At 42.0% G+C, this 26,231-nt stretch overlaps 2 protein-coding genes across 7 annotated transcripts in view; both read right to left on the bottom strand.

Annotated features, from left to right (window-relative positions):
* Window positions 1-8,501: 8,501 nt before the first annotated feature.
* On the bottom strand, window positions 8,502-18,246 carry RSL1D1 (ribosomal L1 domain containing 1). The gene is made up of 9 exons (XM_035130474.3): window positions 18,175-18,246; window positions 15,170-15,312; window positions 14,645-14,783; window positions 13,369-13,517; window positions 13,173-13,274; window positions 11,571-11,664; window positions 11,223-11,345; window positions 10,566-10,769; window positions 8,502-9,170 (listed from the first exon to the last, which is right to left on the bottom strand). Exons 1-9 carry the CDS (start codon window positions 18,211-18,213, stop codon window positions 8,994-8,996), a joined length of 1,170 nt encoding a protein of 389 aa, XP_034986365.3. The 5' UTR covers window positions 18,214-18,246; the 3' UTR covers window positions 8,502-8,993.
* Window positions 18,247-23,345: 5,099 nt separating this feature from the next.
* Window positions 23,346-26,231, bottom strand: part of GSPT1 (G1 to S phase transition 1) — a 39,675-nt gene continuing 36,789 nt past the window's right edge. For all 6 annotated transcript variants that reach the window (XM_035130477.3, XM_088656778.1, XM_060282808.2 and 3 more), the window contains exons 14-15: window positions 26,056-26,224; window positions 23,346-25,070 (exon numbers count right to left, since the gene is read on the bottom strand). In XM_035130477.3, coding sequence (XP_034986368.1) covers window positions 25,018-25,070; window positions 26,056-26,224 — 222 coding nt within the window. In that variant the 3' untranslated portion in view covers window positions 23,346-25,017. The remainder of the gene's footprint in view (window positions 25,071-26,055; window positions 26,225-26,231) is intronic.

Below are 26,231 nucleotides of genomic sequence, written 5' to 3'. Positions count from 1 at the left end.
GAGTGAGACATACTGGTTAATGAAACAAATATTACCAATTCTGAAGAAGTGTGCATGCACACGGAAGCTCATACCAATGACAAACTTAGTTGGTCTCTAAGGTGCTACTGGAAGGAATTTTTAAAAAAATATTGCCAAAATGCTTTAATTGCCCAGTGCGCATTCTCATCTAAAGGAAACCAAAACCCATTGTGCTAGCCCTGGAATATCTCACTCATGAAAATGGGGAGCCATAATTTATTGGCTCAAGTAGCATTCCCATAAAATAGCATTCATTTAGTGTGCTAAGGCAATAAAGTGAGGAATCGGGACCAATCCATCCCCAGATCACATTCAGTAATAAAGAGAACATACGGTAAATACTAGCCCTAATCACTAATTGGCAACAGGCACTTGCAATGTATATTTGTAATAAACCATATTGAGTTTGGAGTTTATGTTATTGAATCATGAAGCAAGCATTCAAGTGGTTTCTCCCGAGTCCCTCCCAAGTTAATAAATGCCTGCTTTAATCTAATCAGTTAGATATATTGATCAGATTACAGAGTTTATTAATTCTAGTGAGAAAAATAGCAGTTGCATGCTTGCTTTAGAGACAAATGTTCTGTGCACATGGAGAAACTAGAACACATCATAATGCTATCTAATACCTAGGGACAGGTGTGTAAATACACAAGTGGAAACACTGCAGAGCACCCAGGACCTCATTGTCTGTGCTGTTTTTGCCAAACCTTCCACAGTTTCCTCCGACTGCTAATAATGGGTGCGGTGCTAAAGTCAGGAAATATAGAGGGGTGGGTGTGTCATCTTAAAGAGTTGTTTTTAATGGTTCATGCAAGTAAGAAAATAAGATCTAAAGCAAAACAAACAGCATAGGCCAGTTCCCCGCTATCAGCTGAGATAAGAGTTCTTCCATTAGTAAGGACAGAGTTCACGATAGGAAACTCTACAATAGCTTATCTTTGATAGCCTGGCCATGTGAAACTAAAACCTGGCAGTATTGCCTGTAGTTCATATTATACAATTAAGAAAGCTGAAGCAACAAATTATTTTAAAAAGAGTGCTTAAGAGCATATTAATGTTCTGAACCTTTAAATAAACAATAGATCAAACCAAGGGTCCATCATTTAAAATTAGGACACGACATCTCTATGGATCAGTGTTAGAAAAGCTGTTGTTGGAATTTAGCTCCCATAATGATCCCACTGCCTGCGGCTTGATGGGAGTTGGTGACCAACAAGATTTGGGGGGCTATTCCCAGACTTGCAAAAGGAGCACAGAATTTTGCCTTGCAGTATAATCCAAGGATATGAAACCTATACCACTACAGCTGTTGTTGGACCACAGATCCCATCATCTTTGACCATTGACTCTTCTGGCTGGGGAGTCCACAGCTGGAGAGCCACCACTGTCTCCCCATCCCTGGTAATTCTCTCTTCCTTATAACCATGTGCATAGGGGGTGGCAGCCTAAATTTGTTTTAAAAACTGAACTCTTCGCAGTTTGCAAAACACTTCTTCAAGCTAGATTATCCTAGGAAAACGTTTGAGGTACTATTTCAATAAAATAATGTAAACAGGCAGAAAAGCTGGCAGAGAGATGCAACCGTTTATTTGGTGCTGGAAGAAAGAATGTCTGACAGCCTAATCCTGTGCACTCAGGACTGGGTGCAAAAGGTATCATCAGCTGGCGCTGTAGCACCAATTCATCCGCACTGTTGTGCCTGGACTTTCTGCACAATGAAAGGGCATAGCTCAGTGGTAGAGCATCTGCTTTGCATGCAAAAGGTCCCAGATTCAATCCCCAATGTCTCCAGGGAGAAAGGGAGACTGCCTTTCTAAATACAGTACCCCGGATAATTGCTGGCAGTCAGTGTAGACAATACCAGGTGAACCAATTGTCTGACTTGGTTCAAGGCAACTTCCTTTGTTCTTTCAAAAAGACTCTGCGTTCTAATGTCAATCCAGGCTGTTTTGCCTGGGATCCTGAATATTGTCAGGGGTGGGGTGGGGACAGCATTCCCCAAACCTTTTATGTGAGTTCTTTGCATATGCATCTCCAAGGCAAAACTTTCACATAACAGTTAAAAAAAAAAAAGTACTGCCGCTTAGTTTATTAATTGTGCTAACAGTAATCTTGCTGCTTTCTGATGCCACAGTTGTAGGAATGTTTACAGGTAAGTCCTACTGAAATCAGTGGGACTTGCCTCCAAGTAAATACAGGTGGGGTTAGGCTACATGCCATTTTGAGCCATTACTTCAAGGTCTGCAGGCAGGTTTTTACATGAAAATAAAAATGAAAACATTTATTCCTTTAGGGTGCCTTGTTAACTCACAAAGAAAAGTTTATCAGTACACACTACAAGGGGGTTTTCATAGCCATTTTATGTAATGCTTCTAGAACTATTTTTAAATTTCAGTTTTGTTAAAGCTGTGGTTAAATCTACATTGAAGGAAATAAAAAAAAAATACACTGGTCACATCCACACCATACATTTCAAGCACATTTATACTACAAGTCATTGCTTCCACCACAAAGAATCTTGGAAATTGTTACCTTTCCCTCAGAGCTACAATTCTCAGCACCCTTAGAGAACTAAAGTCCCCAGAAAAAGCAAAACTCCAGAGGCAGATTTTTACCTTTTAAACCTAAGCAGACATCACAAAAAATTAATTGAAAGATTGTTCACAAAGTGACTTTAACCATGCAACCCTAAGAATACTTACTCAGAAGAAAATCCCAGTGTTTAATGGGATTTACTCTCCAGAAGCGTGTTTAGGATTGCAGCCCAAGACAAAGAGCACCTAAGGAAGGGTATGGCTGCTAAAACATGCCGTCTATAATTTCTTCAGATACATTCTTCCATAAAAAAACGTTGCATGCCCTCTCATAGGTATAACAGTTTAGCCTTTAGGGAAGCTGTCTTCCAATGAAGTCTGATGCCGTGTGCAGGGGGGGAAGCAAATCAGTCTTTGCTTTTAGCACAGATATATTTGACACGGTTGAGTTTTGCTATTCTTGTGGAACTCACAGGATTGGATGATTAAACTAAACAGATTATGCACACAGCACTTTTCTGTAATCTGAGATGCAACAGATTACAGAAGAGAGGAATTGGGACAATATGGAGTATCATTCCTTTGAAACATGTTACAGTCAAAAGGAGGTACGCATTTGAGGGCACCCCCAAATCTAGCTCATTGCAAGAGGCCCACTCCTTACTAATGCGGATTGCTGACTGTTACATGCTCCAGTTCAGTCATATACAGCCTGCTGATTTATAATGTCAAGAGGGTGTTAGTTATTTTATTAGTTTATATAATAAAATATAAACTAATCAGCCATGATGAAAGCCCTGCACTAAGCAGAGGTAGATTTAGGGGAGCGTGACCAGTTCACCCACACTGGGCATCGAGTCAAGAGGGTGCCATGGGCAGATACAAGGAGGACTTAGAACAGAAGATGAGGTGGGGGCACCGAATTTTGGTGTTGCCCAGGGCATTGCTGAAATTTGAAAGCCCAAAGTCCACCACTTCTCCAAATTACTGTGGAGTGGGCTTCTAAGATCTTTGGACTTACTTGGATAAACTCTTATGCAGAACACAGTGGGATACACAAGGGATAAAGGGGTTTCTCAAGTACATAACCTGGGCTTCCTCATATGTTAGCACCAGCACCTTGAACTTTGCCTGGTAGCAGATTGGCAGCCAGTGCAATCTCACAACCAAGGTGCTGTACACTGGCGGAAGTTTGCCTCCATAGCCACCCCGTTCGCTTGGTTAAAGATACACTAGGAAGCAAACAAACATGATTGCTGTAAGATAGATTATCAGCCATTTAAAATATACCTGAGCAATCGCAAATGTGAAACATGTGAACGGCATGTTGCCTTAATGTTCATGTGCCACATTTTCTTGGAGTTGATTTACAGAGGATTAATTAAGCATGTGGCAACAAAACCAAGAGTCCCGTGGAATTTTAAAAGCGCAATGTTATGGCATAAACGTCATGGACTAGAGCCCACTTGGTCAGATGCATGGAGCATATCATCCTCAGTTGTCAGGTATACCTGGACATGGGTGGAAGTAATGTAAAGGTGAAGCTAACAAGGGAAGCATATAGCTTCCCCCAAAGAATCCTGGGAATTGTAGTTTAACCCTCACAAAGCAATGCCCAGCATCCTGCTTGGCAGGGGGTTGCACTGGATGGCCCTTGTGGTCTCTTCCAACTCTATGATCCTTAACAAACAAGTTCCCAGGATTCTTGGGAAATTCTGCTTCATATATATGGTGTGTGCGCACAGCCTCTGACAACAGCTTAAACGTATGATCCTCACTACAGCAGTAAATGGTGACAGCACACCCACCTTCACTTTGCTAAACAAAATTACACCACTTGTGCCACAGGAAATTGTTGGGTTATATCCACTGGCTAGTGCTGTTCATGTTCATTAGTTTCAATGGATCTACTCTGAGTAGGACTAGCATTGGATAGAACCCATTTTTTTCTGTTCCAACCCTAATGAACAGAATCAAACTTATCTAGAAGGGCGGAAGCAAGTCTTAAAAGTTAGTAAGTTGCTTCTTACAATAACTCCGTTGGATTCTATTTTAAGAGATTCTAATCGATGATAAATGTTTTGCACTTAGACAAGACATGAGTTTAATTTACTTGCCATGTGCCTTGAAAAATTAGTAATTGAAAATAGCTCGAAGAGATGGAAGCCAAATTAGCCAACATACACAGATGCACACAGACAACTGAGTAAGAAAGTTTACTAAAAATGTTATGATGTAGAAATTGCAAGATTGTATTTGATGACTCTGAAATCAAGTGTTTACATCTGACCTTGACTTTGTAAAGTGCATTGGATCTGGCCAACACACGGTACAGCTATTAAGCACTAACTTGAGTGTTTTTACAAAAAACCATGCTAAATACTTCTCAAGATAACGTGTGCAATTTCGAACAATTTTTAGAAAGTTATCTTTGATCTATATGTACAATACAAAACCATTTGCTCAGCTTCAAAACTCTTTGATAAAGAGATGTAAATGCTTTATTGCATAAATATTAGGACTACTGACGTAAAACTCAGAATTTCTATAAACAGCATTTGACATAGTCCATATTAACTGGCCTCTCTAACTAAAAGCCACTAATAGCACAATTTAAAGTCCAGGCACAACTAGGCATTTAGATTTAAGAGGTTTTTTATCATAGTGAAGCCAGTACTTTACCCTTAAAAAAACCCACCATACTGTAAGATGCATAAGGCTGAGGGAATCTGAGCATGTCTCCTCAGTCTCACACTCCAGCCGCCATTGGCTCGCTAATCTGGGGCTTTCAGTACCCGCACTTACAAAACTGGAGATGTGGCAAATGCAATCCTGGGAAAAAACCCCAAAAAACTTCCCTCTTGCAGAGGAGTGAACGCCTCTTTTGTTATTCTTGCTGCAACATATGCCTGTATCATTTGAAAACAAAGAAAATGTGCTATTAAATTCCTAAGTATTACTATTCATACCTCCTGTTTGCCTTAACGAAGGACAGAGTGGGGTGTGTGTGTGTATAGAAAATAGCCTCCTGCAGAAAGGCAAACTTTGTGTTTGTTGCTCAGTTCACATTTGCCTCTGGTCCAGCCCATCGCTGGCATGTGGTTCCCAGAAAGTTGCCCAGAAGGGAGAGAGGTCCTCTGGCTGAAAAATCTTCTCCACCTGATGCACATATTCCATCCTACTAAAGCAGGGCTGTGACACCTTTTGGAGCCCAGGACTGAATTTCCTCAGATGTAGTTCCTCAGAACTACAGCTCCCATTTACCAGGCCCACCGATCAAGCTGGTTGGGGCCACCATGAGAGCTGGGCATTTCTTTCAGATCCACAAGTCCAGCAACTCGCAAGCTGATCTCAAAGACCAGTCTGGCCACCAGTCTAGATGTTAAACGAACAGGGGTCAGAATAAAGTACAAAAATCATGATCTCCATCTTGGAACAGTGTTTAAATGTAGACTCAGACTCATTTTTGTACTTTCTTCGTTCTGTTCCACCCCTACCTGCACCTTGTCCAAAACAAAGAAACAAAACATGAGCCCTTGCTCTGTGTAACATCCAGACTGATGGAGAATTCCAGAGAACTGGAAAGCTTATTTGCTATTTTCTGACATTTTGCTTGGTCCTGATCAAAGTCATGCCCAACTGTGGATTTTGAAAATAGCATGCAATCTAGAACAGGGGTCGGATGTGGCCCGGATGTGGCCCATGAAGACCGTTTTACCGACCCATAAGCTGCCTGTGCAGATACTGGAAATTGCGCCTGCGCATGTCCAGATGCCAAAAATCGCTTCTGCGCAAGTGCGATTTTCCGCGTCTGGGCATGCGCAGAAGCGCTATCTGGCGCCGTGGACATGCGCAGGTGCGATTTCCAGCATCGCGCTGCACCAGTCCGGCCCACGGACGATCTCTGTGGCAGTGATCTGGCACATGGCCGGTAAACCTTGCTGACCCAATCTAGAAGATGCAATTCCCAACAGCAATCTGGAATCGATATTGGCAGACCTGGAACTTTACCATGACGCGGCAGCATTATATTGGATGAAGGAATGGGTGGAGCTTAAAAATGATGAAATACTTGATTTGGAAGGAGAAGGATTAGGCTTTGGTTGGCATTTTTATTTATTGCAAGAAAATTTAAAGCCACAAAATTTGTTGTTGTTTAGTCGTTTAGTCGTGTCCGACTCTTCGTGACCCCATGGACCATAGCACGCCAGGCACTTTAAAATTTAAAGCCACAAAATATTTTCTTTAATAATATCATAAGAAAGTCTATATATATAGAATATGGAAAAAACATCGCAGCATTTTAGAAACAAAAACCCCTGGGGTGGATATCACCACTGGAAGCAGTGGCAGTTAAAAGGATGTTGAGGGTGAATTAAAATTAAGAAATTACAATGAAATAAAACATCATTTAACCAGCTGGCTGCAGTATTTTAAAATAAATCAAAGGTTCCAAAAAGATAAAAAAGTAGGATTTAATAAGGAAGTTTCCAAATTTGATAAAATTTTAACAATTGGCAAGAATAAGTATATAAAAAATTATATAGTTTATTATTGGAATGGGAAACAAAAGAAGAATTAACAAAAATATCAATGATTTGTTGAGGACAAGATTTGGGGAAAGCAATTATGATGGAAAGCTGGGAGAGATTATGAAATAGAGATACTGTATGAATTTTATGGCAAGTTATGATTTGAAAGAAAATTTAATTAAAATGCAGCATAGCATTTAATTAAAATGCAGCATTTAACCCCAGAAAAGCTAGCCAAGATGTATAAAGGAATTGATGTTAAATGTTGGAGGTGCCAAAATGAGATTGGCAGCTATATTCATATTTGGGGGAAATGCAGTGAAATTAAACCCTATTGGGATATGGTTTACAAAGAAATGAAAAAATACCTAAGTATTCCTTGGAAAAAGAACCCTAAATTATTTCTCCTTGGGATGCTCCATGATGAAATTCGGCCAAATGATAAGAATTATCGTAATGTATGCAGCGACAGCAGCCAGGATATTAATTGGAAAAGCAAAAAGATACCGAGCAAAGAGGATTGGCAAAATAAAATGTTAATATATTATAATTCAGCGACGAAAATGGCAGAAGTTAAAGGGATAAATGAGGATAAAAGAGATAAAGATTGGGGGAAATTTAGAAACTATTTAGCTACAATGGTGGAAAACGCCTCTCTTGCAGAAGCCATATGAAGACTCAGAAATAAAAGGTGTTTTTTTTTCAATTGAGAAAATAAGAAATCAGGTATGCAGACGCATGACAGAAAATGAAAGGCGCAGGACAAAAATGGCTGGAAGTTTGTAATCACTTAGGGTGGGTGGAGGGGAGGGTGATGGGATGCTGAAAAGATGTAAACTTTGATTTGATGTTATTAGAGATTTTATTTCATTTTTTCTTTTTTGTGCCTGTAAGTTTTTTTTATTGCTTTGCTCGTTTTGTTTCCATTTCTACGTCATCCTTAATTTTTTGTTTGTGTTTATATGACTTGTAATGTTTTTATTTAATTCTTACTCTTTTTTGTTTGTGATAATATGGCTTGTAATGTTTGAAAGTAAACAAATAAAGAATTTTATTTGCCAAAAAAAAAGGAATCGATATTGGGGTTACTAGCAGTTTGCTAAATTAAGTAACTAGGGTTAGAAGATAACTACAGTACTCAATTCTGTTGATGTCATGGGCTTAATGTACTTAAATAAAATAAAATAAAAATTGTCACCAGCTGAGAAGTATCTGAATAAATAACGTATTTGGAGTATTAGGAGGTGTTTTGTAAAAAAAAAAAAATCCTTGTTACCCAAGAGACTAAGGTTAGGAAATAGGTCCATTATTTAACTTTCATGCTATAATTGTACGTCATATTAAATTGTTATATTAATATAAAATAGATAATGAAGTATAGGCAAAAAAAGATGATGCAATGCACGTGTCATAAAAGGAAAATCTGACTTTATATAGATCTGAATAACACAGGTCTGTATTAGCAGTGTGAAACAAGATTACAGCTTGGTAAGAAAAATGCTGGCTCTCTATAGGCACCCTATTCTCAAGGTGACTTTTCTGCTGAACTCCTGACTCCACTGAAACAGGTTGTACCCAACAAAGTCATCCTATTGGTGCAAGGACATCCAGTTGGGATACAGAGAGTGTTTGGAAGGAGGTGGGGTGGGGCACACGGGAGGACAGAAGAGTGAGCGGACACGTCCTTGTGCGAACAGGACAACTTTGGTGGCTACAACCCTATGTTTAGGAAAGCAACTTGACAATGTGCTGCAATGCTGGTCATGTTGACTGCGGCACATTCATTTCCCCAAGTTTAAGGAGCTTTCTTGGCAGACTTGACCAATTTCCCTGGTTTAGGGGTCAAAGAAGACTTTGCTTCTGTCTTATTTGGGGTCTTTGCCTGCTCCTTCTCGAAGACGTTTTAGCTCCGGGTCTTGGGTTTCTTGTCTCGTCCGAGCAATTTCGACCCAACTCCAAGTGTCTTCAGTTGTGTTCCTGGAGACAGGGATGTCTTCCTCTTGCCAAGGAGAGTTAGAGTTGCCGAACCTTTTTTGCCTGCTTTGACTTCTTTTCCTGCGGCAGGACTAGGCTCTATCACCTATATTGAAGAGGGAAAGCAAGAGAATAAAGGCACCCATCAGGAGTCAACAGACTTTTTTCTTTTAAAAAATGATGATGATGATGGGAGCAATGATGCGCGGAATTCAGAACACACGTTAGTTCGATGTATGAACTCGCCTGTTTTTGTTCACCATAATATGTGTTGAAAATAGAATGATTTTATTTTTTCTCCCCACTCACTAGCAAATGTCACTGAGAATAAAAGCTAGTGTGGTTCTTACTTTTAAAGCCCTAAACGGCCTTGGTGCTGTATATCTGAAGCAGCGTCTCTACCCCTGTTGTTCAGCCCAAACCCAGAGATCCAAGCCTGAGGGCCTTCTGGCAGCTCCCTCACTGTGAGGCTACAGGGAACCACACAGAGGGGCTTCTTGGTAGTGGTGACCGCTGTGTGGAATGCCCTCCCATCAGATATCAAGGAGATAAGTATGCAACCTTTAGAAGACATCTGAAGGCAGCTCTGTATCTGGAAGTTTTTAGTGTTTAATGTTTAAATATTTTTCACATATGCTGGAGAAACCCAGTCAGAAGAGCAAGGTACAAATAATAAAATTATTACTATTATTCCCACCTGGCACAAACTGCACCAGAACATCATTACAGTATTGGATTTTGTTCACCTATCAAGTAAAAAAATCTCTGCTTCCTTTCTTCCAAATCTCAAGCAAAAGGTCCCCCGCCAGTTTGTCGCTTTCCGTTTCAACATTTTCTATCGCTTGCGGATACAATGACCACCTTTCACGAAGCAGTGTACTGTAAATGCTTTTTTGTGTAGTGCGCTTTTATTAAAATGTACTTTTGCCTATTTTCTTAAATAAGTTACGTATTATATTTTATTTATTTTTCAGGATTTATAACCCACCACCCTTCAGTGTAAGATCCCGGGGTGGATTACAGAAGTTTTATCTAGAAATGGATAAATCCATCAAAATGGTAAAAACAAGTAAAACGGTTCCAGATGAAATGAAACAAAAGAGGTGGGGGTCCCCCCCCCCAAAAAACCCACATTAACTCTGTCAAAGGCAAAGGTAAAGAAGTGTCTCTTGAGCATATGGGAAAAAGCTGTAGAGTGAAGATAACCAAATTCACCTCTGTGGGGATGGAGTTCCACAATTTAGGGGCTACCGTGGAGAAACTCCTTTCCCGGCCTACCGTTCCCCCTCCTTCGGAGGGTGGCAAAACTACCACACAGATACCCACACATTCCATTCCATGAGAGTACAACCTGTGCCCCTGAGCATACAAATAATCCACACAAACACACCCACACCTTGTGCCTGTGTTCAGCATACCGTGTGGACAGCCCTGCAAGTATCTAGAACAGAATCTTCAGTCATGTTGAAGCTCCAATTGCAACAAGATTGGTTTGGTTTACCTTCTCCTTTTTCACACCAGGAGATGCTTCGATTGGAACCAGCTGTGGAATGTCTCCATCCTCATCTTCTTCTTCCGCTTTGACAACGGCAGAGACTGCTGCTTTCTTTCCCCCAGTGATTTCTCCTGTCGCCCCGGCTTTAGCCAAGTTCTTCTTTCCAGCTGTCTTTTTCCCTTTCTTTTTCTTCTTCTTGGCTTGGTTTTCCTGGAAGGGATTTATTCATTTCCTTAGCCCCTTCATCAAAAGACCACACCAATACAGACAACATGGGTACATACCATGTACCAATGCACATTTCCCAGAACGTTTTGGGATCTTCCCCCTAGTTCCACATACAGCCAACCCGGCACCCTCCGAATAGTAGAACTACAATTCCCAAATGCGCCTACTCGACTGCTTTGATCTGTGGAACCCAATACTCCTTCCGCAGTCGTAAGAAATCCGTATTCCAGCGTGGCAACACTTATATTTTGGAACTCCCTTCTACTGACCTTCACTGCTCTCTTTCCTGTACCTACTTAAAACATTTTTGCTTATGCAAGCCTCTTCAGACACGCAGAAGTTACAAAATACTAAATAGCTGTAGTTCTATAACCAGCCAGGAGGACCACCCTTACTGAAAGAGTCCAGTATGTATGCATAAAGTCAGTCTCCTACCTGTTCAACTTCAGCATCTGGCCGTTTCTGAGGAGCACCTGATTTGGGATTACTACAGGTAAAGATCGGAAGAGCAACAGATTTGCTCATCTTGAGATGAAGGATCTTAACACTTTTCCAGATCTGCAGCAATTGTGTGTTGTTGTTGTTTTATTTAAAAAAGAAAGAAAGAAAAGGAGGTTAGTGAAAGAGGGCAGATACAAAGCGAACCGCTTTAATAAAAAGATGGACAGCCCAATTCCATGCATATTTACTTGGAAATAAGCTCCGGCAAGATTAATGGGATTTACTCCTGGATGAGTGTGCAGAGGATATGCCTTAATCCCTCATCTGACTGATCATCATTACCTGGGGGGCTTTCGTGGCTAACACTTTCACGGCAGCAACAACGTTTTCAGAGATCTGCCAGGCCTCCATGCCACTGTGACCAACACGTATAGAACTGAAAAGAGAGAGCAACGCTGGAGTCAATACCCTGCTGAATGGCAGTCCTTCAGCTGTCGGTTCTTTCTCTCTAAAACAGGGCGGGGCGGACTTTGGGAGGATGGTCTTGTGGGCCAAATGTGGAGGCCAGGTGGGGCAGGTTCAGCCTGTGGGCTTGAGGCTCCCCACCACCTGCCCTGGAGGCTCAGATTGAAGGCCCATCTAGTCTAGTATCCCGTGTCTTACAGTGGCCTCTGGGAAACTGAGAAGCAGGGGACGAACACAACAGCCCTCCCCTGTCCGCATTCCTCAGAGGAATGCTGCCCTTGAACCTAGAGCTTCCACCTTGGTGCTTCTGGTTCTGGATTGCTCTCTGTCACAGTCTCTTCCTGCTCACTAAATCCTGTTGCCTCTTCAGCTTCTGACATCTCCTCCTCCTCCTCCCAGTCTGCTCCCTCTGACCACTCATCACCATCCCACCACCAGTTCCCTGGCTCTGAGCCTTCTTTCCCTGAGGATTCTCCAGCCTGGTGTCTCCCACCTCTCCTTTGCATCCAAGCCAGTACATGACATCTTCCTTAAAATAAATACCAGGGTGAAGAACTACAAAGCACATAATGATAATGATAACACAGTCAACTTGCAACTCACTAGGAGATTGTAAAGCCGAAATCGCATATAGCCAAGACAACCCCGGAAGTGCCCCCCACCCACAACCACCCCTAGCTTTCTGAAGTCGGTGCGCTGAGCGGGCCTCACTTACTGGTATCTGGGAGTCTCAGAGCCCGGTAAGAAACCCTGAAAGCTCTTTCCACACTGAAAAAACCGTTAAGCTGTCTACCTTGTGTGCGTTTAGTGGTGCCAGTGTGGTGTAGTGGTTAAGAGCGGTAGACTCATAATCTGGGGAACCGGGTTCGTGTCTCCACTCCTCCGCATGCAGCTGCTGGGTGACCTTGGGCTCGTCACACTTCTCTGAAGTCTCTCAGCCCCACCCACCTCACAGGGTGTTTGTTGTGGGGGAGGAGGGGAAAGGAGATTGTTAACCGCTTTGAGACTCCTTCGGGTAGTGATAAAGCGGGATATCAAATCCAAACTCTTCTTAATCTGTGCAATTTCAGGTGGCCAACTGCCAAGCCCTTAAGGCTGCGATCGTGCAAGTTAAACGTGCACAAGTTGCAAGTCAACTGTGGTTACCAATAATAAAATAATTTATATACCATCCTTAAAGTTCATGAAGACATACCACGAATAGCCTGAGACAAGTCTGCTCCTTTATTAGCTTGGGTGGTACTCAACTAAATTTTACGCAGAGCAGACCCACTGAAATTAACAAACAGGACTGAGTGAGGCCCATTAATTTCAAAGAGTGTATGTTGAGTTGAGTAAAAATTGGCTGAATATTCCCCTTTGCGGTTTGGAATTTCTTTGGGTTAGCATCATGTAAAATGTCTCAAATGTCTGAGAAGGAATGCGTAAATGCAGCCAGTAAATAAATTCATAGCTTGGTTGATGAAAATTAATACTTACTAGCAACAGCCCTTGTTTGTGATTGGAAGAATAGTGCCTTGGAGATGCTTGTTTATTTCCTTAGAGAGGTCCTTCGCTTTCAGATTCACAGGCACAGGAGCCCTTATATGATAGAAAAATGCAAGAGTTCAGTAAGAGTTCAGCATCCTTAGTAGAATTTGGTAGAAATGAAACATGGACAAGTGAGGGTGCTTACTTTTTACTCCTATAGAAGTGTTTCCCTATGTGCGATGGCAGAAGCCGTCGAATCCGGTCATCAGCCAAAAAGAGAGAAAATCGACTCAGGAGGCGACGCTTTGCTTCATAAGGTTTATATTCTTTTTTCAGTGTTTTGTAGGAGATGACCTTCAGATACAGGGGTGAGCTTGGTTAGATTATACTACAGCATTTAATTAAAAGATAAAATGATGATTACAGTTTATTTATATAGCAGTTTAGGCTCAAAGCGCCCCAAGTAAAGAACAGAATATTGAAACAATAAAATAGAAATTGAAGGAACATAAAATGACATAGATCACAATGCTTCCAATGGATTTTATATGCCGATTTAGACCTAAAGCAGTGAACAGCATTTTCATGTACAATAAAGCATAACATTACACAGATCAACCAAAATGCAAACCAATTATGAGGCAGATTAAAGGTAAAGCGACCCCTGACCATTAGGTCCAGTCACGGATGACTCTGGGGTTGCGGCACTCATCTCGCTTTATTAGCTGAGGGAGCTGGCGCGTAGCAAGGGAGGGGCGGGCTGCCCCTAGCTCCAGCCTGGCGGGGGCAGCGCGCCGGCCCCTGGCCCGCCCCTTGCTTCCTCCGGCTGAGCATGCTGCCGCGGACTACGCATGTGCGGACATGCGCAGTCCGTCCTGCCGCATGCATCGTGGTGTCATGCCGCATGCGCCAGGATGGACTGTGTATGTGCCGCCCCAGGCAGCCAAGCGGCACCGTTCACCACTGCGTACAGCTTCCAGGTCATGTGGCCAGCATGACTAAGCCGCTTCTGGCGAACCAGAGCAGCACATGGAAACACAGTTTAACTTCCCGCTGGAGCGGTACCTATTTATCTACTTGCACTTTGACGTGCTTTCGAACTTCTCGGTTGGCAAGAGCTGGGACCGAGCAACAGGAGCTCAACCCGTCGCGGGGATTCAAACCGTCGACCTTCTGATGCGCAAGCCCTTGGCTCTGTGGTTTAACCCACAGCGCCACCCGCGTCCCCATGAGGCAGATTACTGCATGATATATAAATACCATGGCCTGTCAGATGTGACAAGAGAACAACTCTAGTAACCATGCCTGCTAGGGCTGACGCGAGTTGTAGTTCAGCAACATCTGGAGGGCCAAAGGTTCCCCACGCCTGATTTAAAGTACTTATATATCACTTAAATCACTGACATTTCTAAGATGAAGCCTTAGGCTGCATTTGTATGTCAGGCTAAAACAATTGATGAAGCTAAGAGTTCTCTCTGTACCTCGCTGATCCTTGTGATCCCATGCTGGGACAAGAGTTTCCTGTACAAGTTCTCAGTCTGCTCAGCTGTTAAGCTTGGCTCATCTTTTGTGAAGAGGCAAACATCTGATGTGACCGGCAAAATATCATGAGGCAGTGTTCTAGAATGAAGAGAACAAGATTTTAAGAATGCACAGTAGTTTCCAGCTGGAGTACAATCTCAAATAAGGAAATTAACACAGATAAGCCGGGAAGGTATATTACCATTCTGATTTTTTTTACATGATTCTACTTATGTTTTTCTTTTATGTTCTCAATTATATTGAAAAGGTAGGTAAGGTTGAGAGGCAGCGGCTGGCCCAAGGTCACAAAGTTGAGTGGGGACTTGAACCCTGGCCTCCCAGGTCAAAGCTTGCTTGAACGTGGGTAGTGTCATTTCGGCTACATAAGTAATGTCACTCACAGCCTGGTCATTGGAAACAGAAGGGAAGCAAAAGGCTTTGTGGTCAAAGACATTACAGCAGGGCAGCTAAACCCAGAGCCTTACATTTTGATGGCTTGTTCACGTGGAGGGATTTTCCAAACTGTGACCATCAGAAATACATGCTGGTCCTCATTCAACAGCAGCTTCTCTGCATTTTTTTGCTTACTGGCGCTGAAGGCAAGGAGGGCTTGAGCTGCTTTTTTAATCTGAAAGAACAAATCCACAAGAAGGTATCATTAAAAAATAATAATCTCAAAGCAGGCAATAACCTCAGCTGAAGCCTCAAATGAAGCATTAAAGATGTTATAGAAAATGTGGGGTTGACTTTTGCTGCCCAATTCCCGAAGGCACTGAGTCTCCTAAATCCATGATCGGTCAGAGATGAATGGATGGAGGCAAGGATCCAGTAGAAAGCAAGGCAGATTCCCCCCCCCCCGTTGGTTGCAACAGACTCCCCTCCCCGCTTGCAAGAAGGGGCGAGAGACCCAATACAAGGGTGTGCAAGCCCCTATAAAGACTTTTGAAATTGCCCACCCCTTACCCAAAACCACCCCAAAAATCATAGATACATCATAGGAGGCGGTCTCTAGCAGTATTGTGAGTGCAACCTCTCTCCTGTCTATCAAGGTACTTGATGAAGTCTTTCTGATTGCATTTGTCTGGGTAGCCCAGCCATTACTTTCAGATTGCAAATACTTTAGTTCCCGGCTCTCTTTTTAAAAAATTAAACCTGTTGATTATCTGCTCACCTTCAAGATACTTGCCAGACTGGGTTTACATGGAGGATTTGCAAGTGAAAAGAAAAATGGGAAAGTTTTCCCTATCCTCCTACTGCAGAAAAATATTTGAGGTACTTTAAAGGTAAAGGGAACCCTGACCATTAGGTACAGTTGTGACTGACTCTGGGGTTGCGGCGTTCATCTCGCATTATTGGCCGAGGGAGAATGACAAAGCCACTTCTGGCGAACCAGAGCAGCACACGGAAACGCCGTTTACCTTCCCACTTGGAGTGGTACCTATTTATCTACTTGCACTTTGACGTGCTTTCGAACTGCTAGGTTGGCTGGAGCTGGGACTGAACAATGGGAGCTCACCCCATCGCAGGGATTTGAACCACTGACCTTCTGATCGGCAAGCCCTAGGCTCTGTGGTTTAACCCACAGTGCCACCTGCTTTAGGGAGAGTCAAAATGGCTTCAGAATTGCTCTCCTGTACTATTTTAGACACATGTTTTATATACTTATGTGTGTGTTTACCTTATGTGATTATGAACATTATTCTATATCTGAGACCTTGGAATTCTTATAACACAGATGAAGGCTATATATAAAATATACTTTTAAAGCAACAGAATTTGCAGGAAAACAAAATATTCTCTTACATGTAAGATTGCAGATTAAAATCAAACACAAAAATACAATGAACTCCACAAAACAGCATCATTAGTAACTAAACAAAATTCCTGATACAGAAACTACACCCACACTCCCCCTCCTGATAAGCAACCTCTCCAAAATGCATCCTTAGCAATACAGTGGTGCCTCGCTTAACGAATGCCCTGCTTAACGAAATTTCCGCTTAACGAAAGCTTTTTTTCTAGCGGAGGTTGCCTCGCTAGATGAATGCGTTTTACGAAAAATTCGTCTAGCGAATCGCGGTTTCCCATAGGAATGCATTGAAATTCAATTAATGCATTCCTATGGGCAAAAAAATTTCAAAGCATTCCTATGGGATTCGCTAGATGAATTTTTCGTTATAAGAAAAGACCTGTGGAACGAATTAAATTCGTCTAGCGAGGCACCACTGTACAGTACTCCACATCCAAGCACCACTCTAGGCATTCCAACCAACCATACAGATAACGAATCCCCAGCAAGTGTTCCGTCTACAAAAATACATAGTGGCATGAAGCATAATTTACAATGAGCTCAATCCCTCACCTCTATCTAGTGTAGGGATGGGAAACCTGTGGCCCTCCAGATGTTGATGAACTCCAACTCCCATCATCTGTGCTGCCTGGGGCTGACGGGAGTCCAGCAAGATCTGGAGGGCCACAGGTTTCCCACTGGCATACAAGCAGCATACACACCTTCCTCCATGTCATGCATAGTCTTATAAACTTCTATTATGATGCCTCTTACTCACCTTTTCTCTAACCTAAAAAGACCCCAGAGCTGCAACCTGTCCTCATAAGGGTTTTGCTCCATCCCTAGATATCTTTGGTTGCCCTTTCCTGAGCTGGTATCCTTTGCAAACAGTTCCAAGTTCCAAAGTGTTTAAAAGTTACTTAGCAGTCGGGTTTCTCTCCTATGGGGTTCGAAGTCGCATCCGGCTGTTCTCTCTCCTCTCCTATTTCCCCCCACAACCCCAACCCCCATTTAGGGATAGGCTGAGAGGGCCTGGCCCCGCTGAACTTCACCAGGGCCGGATTTAGGTTTGATAAGGCCCTGAGCTACTGAAGGTAAGGGGGCCCTTCATATGTTGCCATGGAACCCGTCCATGCAGAATGTAGGCACCCTATATATAGAAATGAGCAAACCAGTGATATTTTGGGGAGCCGGCTAGCAGGCAGGGCCCATGACTTACATCACAGGAGCCTACACAACACAAAACACTGTTGCTGTATGTAGGTTTTATTTTACTTGTTCTTTATCTTATATTTTGGAAATGTACATCCAGATTCCCCCCTTTAATTCTTTTGGGAACCCCCCCAAGAGAGTGGGACCCTAAGCTATACAGTGGTGCCTCGGGTTAAGAACTGAATTCGTTTTGGAGGTCCGTTCTTAACCTGAAACTTCTTAACCTGAGGTGCCACTTTAGCTAATGGGGCCTCCCGTAGCTTGTTTAGCTTATACGTAAATCCGGCACTGTCAGATCTTGATGCCGGCTCCCCTCAGTCCTACTCCAGCACCCGTTTATCGTCACCCCGCCAGACTCCGAATCGCAGAACGAAAGGCGCGCAAAGCCCAGCGCGGCTGCCTCCGCTCCAGCCAGAGAGAAGCCACCAAGAGGAGATGTCCATATACTGATAGATAAGCCGCATCTCCATTGAGGCTGCCTTTTCTTACCTGCCCTTGATCCACAGGAACCTCCGTAGCTGGATCCATGCTGCCGTTTCTCCTCGTGCGCCAACACTCCGCGGCGAGCGGCAATGACGTCACCCGCAGTGGACGCAGGAAAAAGCCGACGGAGGAAGGGTTTCCGCTGAGGCTCAGAGTGAACCAGCGAGACTTCCGGTCTAGTCTCTCTATGGGAGCCGAGGGAGGCGAAGCTTCCTCTCTATGGCGGAACTGGAACGCTAGAGCGGAAAAGCTCGAGTCTTGTTTCACTTCGGGCGCCATTTTTGGTCTCTCTCGGGGCGGAGATGGGAGAGAGGCCCATCCAGAACAAGCGAGAAATCCGAAATTTTAATATTAATGCTATTAATACCCTTCCACCCGCTCTAAACAAAAAGTAGCAAAGTCAGGAGTTGCAGCCTTGATGTCTTACCACCTGTCATTATTATTACAGTACTGTGTTGCCATTATTATTCCGCCTTTTCTCTAGCAGGGACTCAAGGCGGCTTACAGATAAAATAGAAACAGCTAAAAGCATTGGGGAAATGCACTTTGATTTTTTAAACGGTTAAGAATGGGAATCATGCCTGTGCAAAGAGTCCAGTGGAGCACCCTGTCTTCTGTTAAAAGCTGGATCTGGAATGAGAGGAAGTCCGAGGAAGAGATTTAAGGAAATTGCTGCAACCACTGAAAGGGTTGTGGTTTTTCTGTGGGGACGGAGCACAGGAGGTCCTTGGGTTTTAACTTTTATTTCATAAAAATGTATGCACCACTTGTTTGTAGAACAACCGCAAAGCGGTTTACAAAAAGAATAAAACGGTGGAATTGTAGATAAAACAATCAAAACATTCAAAAACAATAGTTAAAAAAACAACCCAGATAAAAGCGTGCATCAACATTAAATAATTGGAACCAAATAAAAAAATTCCTTCCAGTAGCACCTTAGAGACCAACTAAGTTTGTCATTGGTATGAGGGTCTGGTGACTTCTGTTTCAGTGTATCTGAAAAAGTGCATGCACATGAAAGCTCATACCAATGACAAACTTAGTTGGTCTCTTAAGGTGCTACTGGAAGGAATTTTTTTTTATTTTGTTCAACTATGGCAGACCAACACGGCTACCTACCTGTAATTAAATACTTGGTAGGCTATAAACAAAAGCATGTGCCCAAAACAGTACAGAGAAGGCAGCTGCCGACGCTAACCGAAAGCGGTCAAGTGGGCAGATCACAAGGAAAGTTGTCAAGGGTTTTATATCCTAATATAAACCTTGAACTTGTCCAGGAATCTTTAGCTGGGAATGCATACCAACTTAACCTTAATATTTCTTTATTTCTTTCATAGTCACTGTTAGTGCTTAAGAGTGTCAGACCAGGGTCTGGGAGAACAGGGTTGAAATCCTCGCTTCATCCAAAAGGCTTATCCAAAAGGTCAGTCACTTTCTCTCAGCTTTAGAGTTACAGAATTGTTGAGATGATAAATTGGGAAAGTGGGTAACTATGTTTGCCACCTTGAGCTCCTAGGATGGGGGAGAGGGAAGACAGGATGAAGATGTATGGGAAGCCCTCACAATGGTATGCATAGAAATCAGAAAACTGAAATAAGTTTCATATGTGTATGGGGTAATGTTGTTGTTTGGCCGTCTTAGTCGTGTTCAACTCTCCGTGACCCCATGAACCAGAGCATGGCTTGGAAACTCATTACTTCTTAGAGCATTTCCCTCTTATTTGCCAGGTCTTGGTTTTTAGATGGTCTCCCACTAGTTTTTCAAAATTATATACTTTATTACATATTTGATACCACCGAGTTGCGCAATGGTTTAGATTCATGTAAGATGCTTTACGTAGCAAGTTGTCAAAAACCTGCAGGTAGCAGGAGTATATTGTAATTTCATTTAAATGAAAAATCATGGATAAAATTATTGTCCATGTAAAGCAAAATTCTATAGCCGGGCAACAGAACACATATTTGAGTCTTGTTTACTTGAGAAATACTGTACCTCCAAAAAGTCCTCAAGCTCTGCCAAATGCAGAATTTGAAAAGCAGCAGGGGAAACTGGCACTATTCAGTAACGGTGCTTTTTACATCCCCAAAATGCAGCTTCTACATCATGGGTGGAACCTTTTTCAGATTGAGCGCTGCGAGGTGAGCCTCTCTGGCGAGAGCATTCCACAAATGGCGAGCCACCACAAAAAAGGAAACATAGCATGTTAAGGAAATGTCTCACTCACCCTTGGGTATTCCTTTCCTGCAGTCTGATGTGATACAGCCCGGAGACAGATTGTTACAGGCTTAGTGACAGGGTGGCAGTATTCCCTTTCATCTATGAAAGCAGTAGGGAGCCTGTGGGCCTCCAGGCGTTGCTGGACTACAACTCCCATCAGACCCAGCTAGCTGCTTGTAGTCTAGCAAAATCTGGAGGTGCACAGGTTCTCATTCAAATACTAGATGAAGCTACGAATGCCACACATTTTAAAACTGCATCCTGTCAGGCAAAGGCACTTACTAAATCTTTATGTGCATGCAATCTACAGTACTCTTAATTCCCACCTTAGAGCTGAACTTCTGTATTTGATGGCACCTGTTAAAATTTTAATACCCGAAATAATTTTAGCTGTACAATGCATATGTATGTATGTCAATAATTCTTTCCAAATATTTCATATTTAATTTGACAAATTTAACTCTGGTTTTGTCAGCAACCTAAATAATAACACTACCATCCTATCCATGATTTAGGTTCACATCCAATATTCAACCAGCCAAACAAGCAAGTGTGTTTCGATTGATCAGAGACACGACACTAAGCCTTGAGTTTTAAAAGAAGTCGCTGGAGGCATGAGACAGGTTTTTTAGTATTCTTTATTGGACTACAGTTTGTTCAAGTTGTTTGACACGGAGGGTAAGGGGAGAAATAAGACTGGGAAATGTGAGAGATTTTAGATGTTTTATGATCCCAGCAGAAAATGATGGATAGACTCTTCTCAAATGACATCTTATACGACACATAAAAGGCAACAGATGTACTGTAAGATTTGAATCAATAAAAACCCTCACGTGTTTGCATCAGGGGCCTGGGATTGGCACTTGCTATTGACAGAAGGCAACCCTCAGGCCAGGTTCGTTCATTGCAAGGACTGGGTTTGCTCAAGTAAGTGCAGGAAATGCAGCAGTGTTTCCAATTTATAGGTAGTAGAGGGCCAGGAACCACAGGCTCTGGGGTGAATGCAGCCCCTGCCCAACTCTGCTTAACACACCCTTTGGGTGTTTTCTTCCTAGCTGGAATATTTCCTCATAGTGACTCCCGCTTGCCTATACAGGGTGGGTAGGGTGCATATAGAAACCAGCTTACTGTACGAAAGTACAATTTGCATTCATTGCTCCCCCTGCCACTGGCATGAGGCCCACATGGGTTTCCTTTTCCTAAGAGGATCCCTCACCCATTACAGAATATTAATCAGGAGGCTTTTATGGTACATTCAAGTTTTGCATTTAATCACTGCTTACATTACTAAGCTTTCAAATTCAAGAACACACTCCAAAGTCATTTATCATCAGCAGAGTTTGAAATAATAGTTTTAAGTCATGGCTATTAACACAGTCAATCCTTTCCAATCTCACATTTCCAAGCTTTCTCCTCAAGCCTAGCTAGGGTTTCTATTTATCCCCTAGAAGAAAAATACAAAACAGCCATGAACATTGATGGTGTTTTTACATGATTCGTGGCAAGATGTGGTCATAGCACAGCTGCAAATTGTTTAACAGGAACTTCTTTACTTGACTTAGAAACATTCATTCATAGAACATTCATAAAATTGTAGAGTTGGAAGGGACCCCCAAGGATCTAGGCCAACCCCCTGAAATGTAGGAATATGCAGCTGTCCTATACAGGAATTGTACCTGCAACCTTGGCATTATTAGCACCATGCTCTAACCAACAAAGCTGTCCAAGCAGGATTTGTGTGGAATGAGTAAACCAGAGGGTTTAAATTGTAACCTTTCTATTTTGGGGATAAAAGATGGAGCCTCCAGAATTTACTTATTTGACTTAGGATACTAGCAGTATCCTTCAGTCTTAATGCTTTCACAGCTCCTGAGCCACACACCTTGGTCTAGTGATGCCTCACATGAGCTCTGGTGCATGTAGGAAGCTCCCTTACCAACAAAGGTGCCTCCATTCAGTTCAATGGGCAGGGCACAATTTGTGTGTAACTGGTGTGGGGGACCTCTGACCCTCCAGACATTGTTAAACTACTAAATCCCATCATCCCTGGACATGGGCCATGCTTGCTGAGGCTGATGGGAGTTGTAAAGTTCAGCAATATCTGAAGTTCCGCATGATTCCTCAGACCTGCCCAAAAGGTTGCTTTACATTTACCAATCTTGATTTAATACGATGAAGAGAAACTTGCAATCTAACTCACATAATTGGAGAACTCTTTGGGACTTTAAAGCCCAAGGTTCTGAATGCAGTGGCAACACAACACAAATTAACACCCAAGCCGCAGTTTTCTTGAATAAAGTCCTTTCCATTTTATTTAACCCTGGAATTAGTGCCTTCAGTACTGCAACCATAACTGAATTCCATATGCCATATGTCAACTTCGGTGAGCATTCCTGTTCTTAAGTCCTGCAGTTCCTCAGCAGAGGCACATTTAGGGCAGTGTGGCTGGTTCCCCCACACTGATCACTGAGCCAAGGGGTGTGCTGCAAGTATGATGTACTGCACATGGGTAACCGAAGGCGATTGGGGGCTTAATTTTCGCACAGGGTGTCATTGAAAGCCTGCCCCTGTCCTCAAGTGCAACTTTTGCTCTAAAGAATGACTGCAATCAACGACTACTAGCTTCTTAGTTGCATCTCTGCCTCCAAGAATTGTCATTTGCTATGTCAGGAAGAAAAAAATCCTTCACCAACTACATTATTTACTAGCAATCATCTAAAAGGGAAGAGGCGGAGCTTGAGACACAAACACAGCACAACTTAACATCTGAAAATGGTAAGCTCATCACCTCAAGCAAATATTTCAAAGACTCTTCCTTCAGCTTACATTATAAAGAAAAAGAAAATGAAAAATCTGGATTATTTCTGAATTTTTCAGCTTTATCTGAATTCTTTAGCTTTGTTTTAAAAGTTCTTGACTTTAAAAGCTTTCAGATTCCCAGAAAAATAAAAGCCCAGAAATTTGCAGACATAATAAAATTTATTTAAATTTCATGCATTACGGTAGCTACAAGTGTAGTCATATGAAATTGAAGGACAATAAACTTTGCTTCGTCCATACAATGTAGCCTCAAGTGAAATGGATGGGAGGTTCCACAGTTACAAAGAAACAAAAAAGGGCAAACATTTTAAATTTAGAATTGTGTAAAATGAAACAGTCACATGACTGTAAACTTCAGGGGAAAGGGCACATTACTATTTGAACATACACTGCAAAGGATTTAATTGGAGAAGCACTTTGAACAATATTGGAAGTCAGCCTTCTTATATGAACCTAATAATGGAGATTTGCCATTAAACACTTTGAATATCATTGCACCTCCCTTTCAACTCTTTCCCTAATTGTTTATAGCAATGGTACAGACCAACATTCAGCCAAGTATAAAGTTTACAACCCCTGTTCCTTTGAACTGCCAACCACAAATCCTTTTATTCACTTTTGCTTTCATTTAACTCAAATTGCTTTGATATGCAGAAATTTATAGACTGTGCTTGATTCTACTCTCAAACAAACCTTCTGGAGTGGCACTTGCCGAGTGAGCCATCATTCAGTCACTGCCAGCTGAGTGAATACCTACCACTCCTCTATGGCCTATTTGGTTTGCTTCAAATCTCTTTTTTTAAAAACAAAACAAAACCCAGCAACCAAAGATTCTCCGATCTTCCAAGTTAAAAGACAGAATGAACAGCGCAACTTTATCATAAACTGGTACTTGTGCTTAGTTTTTAGACCAAACACCATGTACCTGCATTATTGCCAGAGATGTCACGTAACAGTCCTACTAATTTTATTGGTTAGCATTTTCTGCCAGACAGGATTTGATGGTGTAATTCAGGGCACTGTAGGTAGATCTAGCTCGCCCCAGTGCGTAAAAAATAATCAAGTTAAGTTTGTTTGTAGATAAAGTGATGCAACACTAATTAAATAGTACCATACTTGCATGAACATATTTAATTTTTTTAAATCCACCATAAGGAAAGGGAGAAAGTTTCTTTAGTACAAATTTTGTCAATTGTCTAATTGCTTCATTTATAACTTCGTCCGGGAGGCGGCAAAGGGAAAGAGTTGGGTTTCAGAAAAGCCTAAGTAATTGAATATTCAGATTACTTGGCAGGTTAAAAGCTAATGCAACAGGTGTTACATCTGGATAAAAACATTATTCAAAAGCAATTAAGATACTGAAAAAAGATTTCAAATTGAATAGTTTATTAACATGGTAATTGTCTTTGTAACATGTGCACACACGCTTGCACACTCTTAATGATCTGCCTTGAAAAATGTTTAATATGCTGGGAGAGGGGAAATAAACATAAATCCTATAGATTTTTCATAATTCTAGGCAATTATGTCCACATCACTTACAAAGCTATTGCCAAATCTTTCCAAGGAAGCAGAATTTAGGAGAAAAGGGGAGGAAAAAAAACTTTGGGGGGGGGATTCAACAGTGGCATAGCAGAGCTCTCAATATGAGAAAGCTGACATAATGTGGACCTTTGCTGTGAAATCTCATCTTTGCAAATATAGGGAGAAGGTTATCAATGGGAAGAAAATAAGAAGGCGATGTGAAGTAGGCTTTTGCAGAGTCAATTTTTCCCCCTCACAGTATTTGTGCAGGCTTGTCAAAAACAATGCTTAATCCTTCTCTGGAACCAATTTCAGAACTTTTCCAATTGCAATGGTCTTACCTAAACAAAACACAGAAATGGTTGTTAGGAGACATAAATGTGTGAACCTTTAAAAAACATTCCAAGTAAACAAACAGTCACACAGATTTCACACAAAACCTGGTTTGCACTTAACAATGAACTTGGGGGGGGGTGTTCGCTTATTTGTACATGCAAGCCTGTCACAACCAACTATGGTTTGTTTGTGGTCAACAAACCAGAGTATGAAACCATGATTCTGATGTTAACTTATGTATCTTGGCTTGCATTAAACATGTTTTCTTGTTACTTCTGAAGCTAGGGCTTAACCCTCCTTCGTTTTTGCATCTTGCCCTATACGCACATGGCGATAAAGGAGCCAAGCAAGAAAATATAGAAAATCAAACCAATGTTAAGTGGAACAAGCCACAGTTATTTTGTTTGTCAGAACCTGGTTTGTTCAACAAACCATGGCAGAAACAAAACATTTAGTGCTGCAAATAAATGTAGAGTGTGCTACCTCAATCTACACACTAGTTTTTGCAGATAAGCTTATGCTCTTCTTAATTAACTGTAATAAAATCTTCCTTCCAAACAATGGAAATGGATACAAGGCTTCTGATTTTGTTTTTGTATCAGAGAAGCTGCATTTCAGCCCAAACCAATTTGCTCCCCCTAAATTCTATGCCAATTTTGACATTCCTCTGGATATTTACTAAAGTTCAATGGAAATTCAATGATATTCAACAGCTGACATGACAGTCAGCAGTTTGAGATAACATATTCCAGCCTTCCCTGCCCTGGTACCCCTGCAGATGTTTTGGATTATAGCTTTCAGCACCCTGACCACTGGCCAGGTTGGTTGAGGCTCACAGGAAGGCACCAGGGTGGGGAAGGCTGTCATATTTATGCCTTCCAGAATTAAAGCTGGCCAAAGCCGATACATCCAAAGCATGGAATTTTATTTTCTATGATTTAGGAACACAAAGCAAAAACAAACTACCAAGCCATTTTCAAATCCTCTTACCCTCATCTCTTAAGGTGAATCGACCCATCTGAGGGAAGTCTTTGAATGTCTCAAGGCAGATAGTTCCTGCCGTCCGTAAACGGGCAATACATACTTGATCTTGTTTAACAAAACGGGGTCGTGTCTTGCTTTTCTCTCCTGATTTTTTGTCTACCAGACAGATTAAGGCCTACAGA

Source organism: Zootoca vivipara, chromosome 13, assembly GCF_965207765.1.
Source record: "Zootoca vivipara chromosome 13, rZooViv2.hap1.1, whole genome shotgun sequence".
NCBI classification, from domain to species: domain Eukaryota; kingdom Metazoa; phylum Chordata; class Lepidosauria; order Squamata; family Lacertidae; genus Zootoca; species Zootoca vivipara.
The sequence above is the reverse complement of the archived record's forward strand: the minus strand, read 5'-3'. Positions and strand labels throughout refer to the sequence as shown.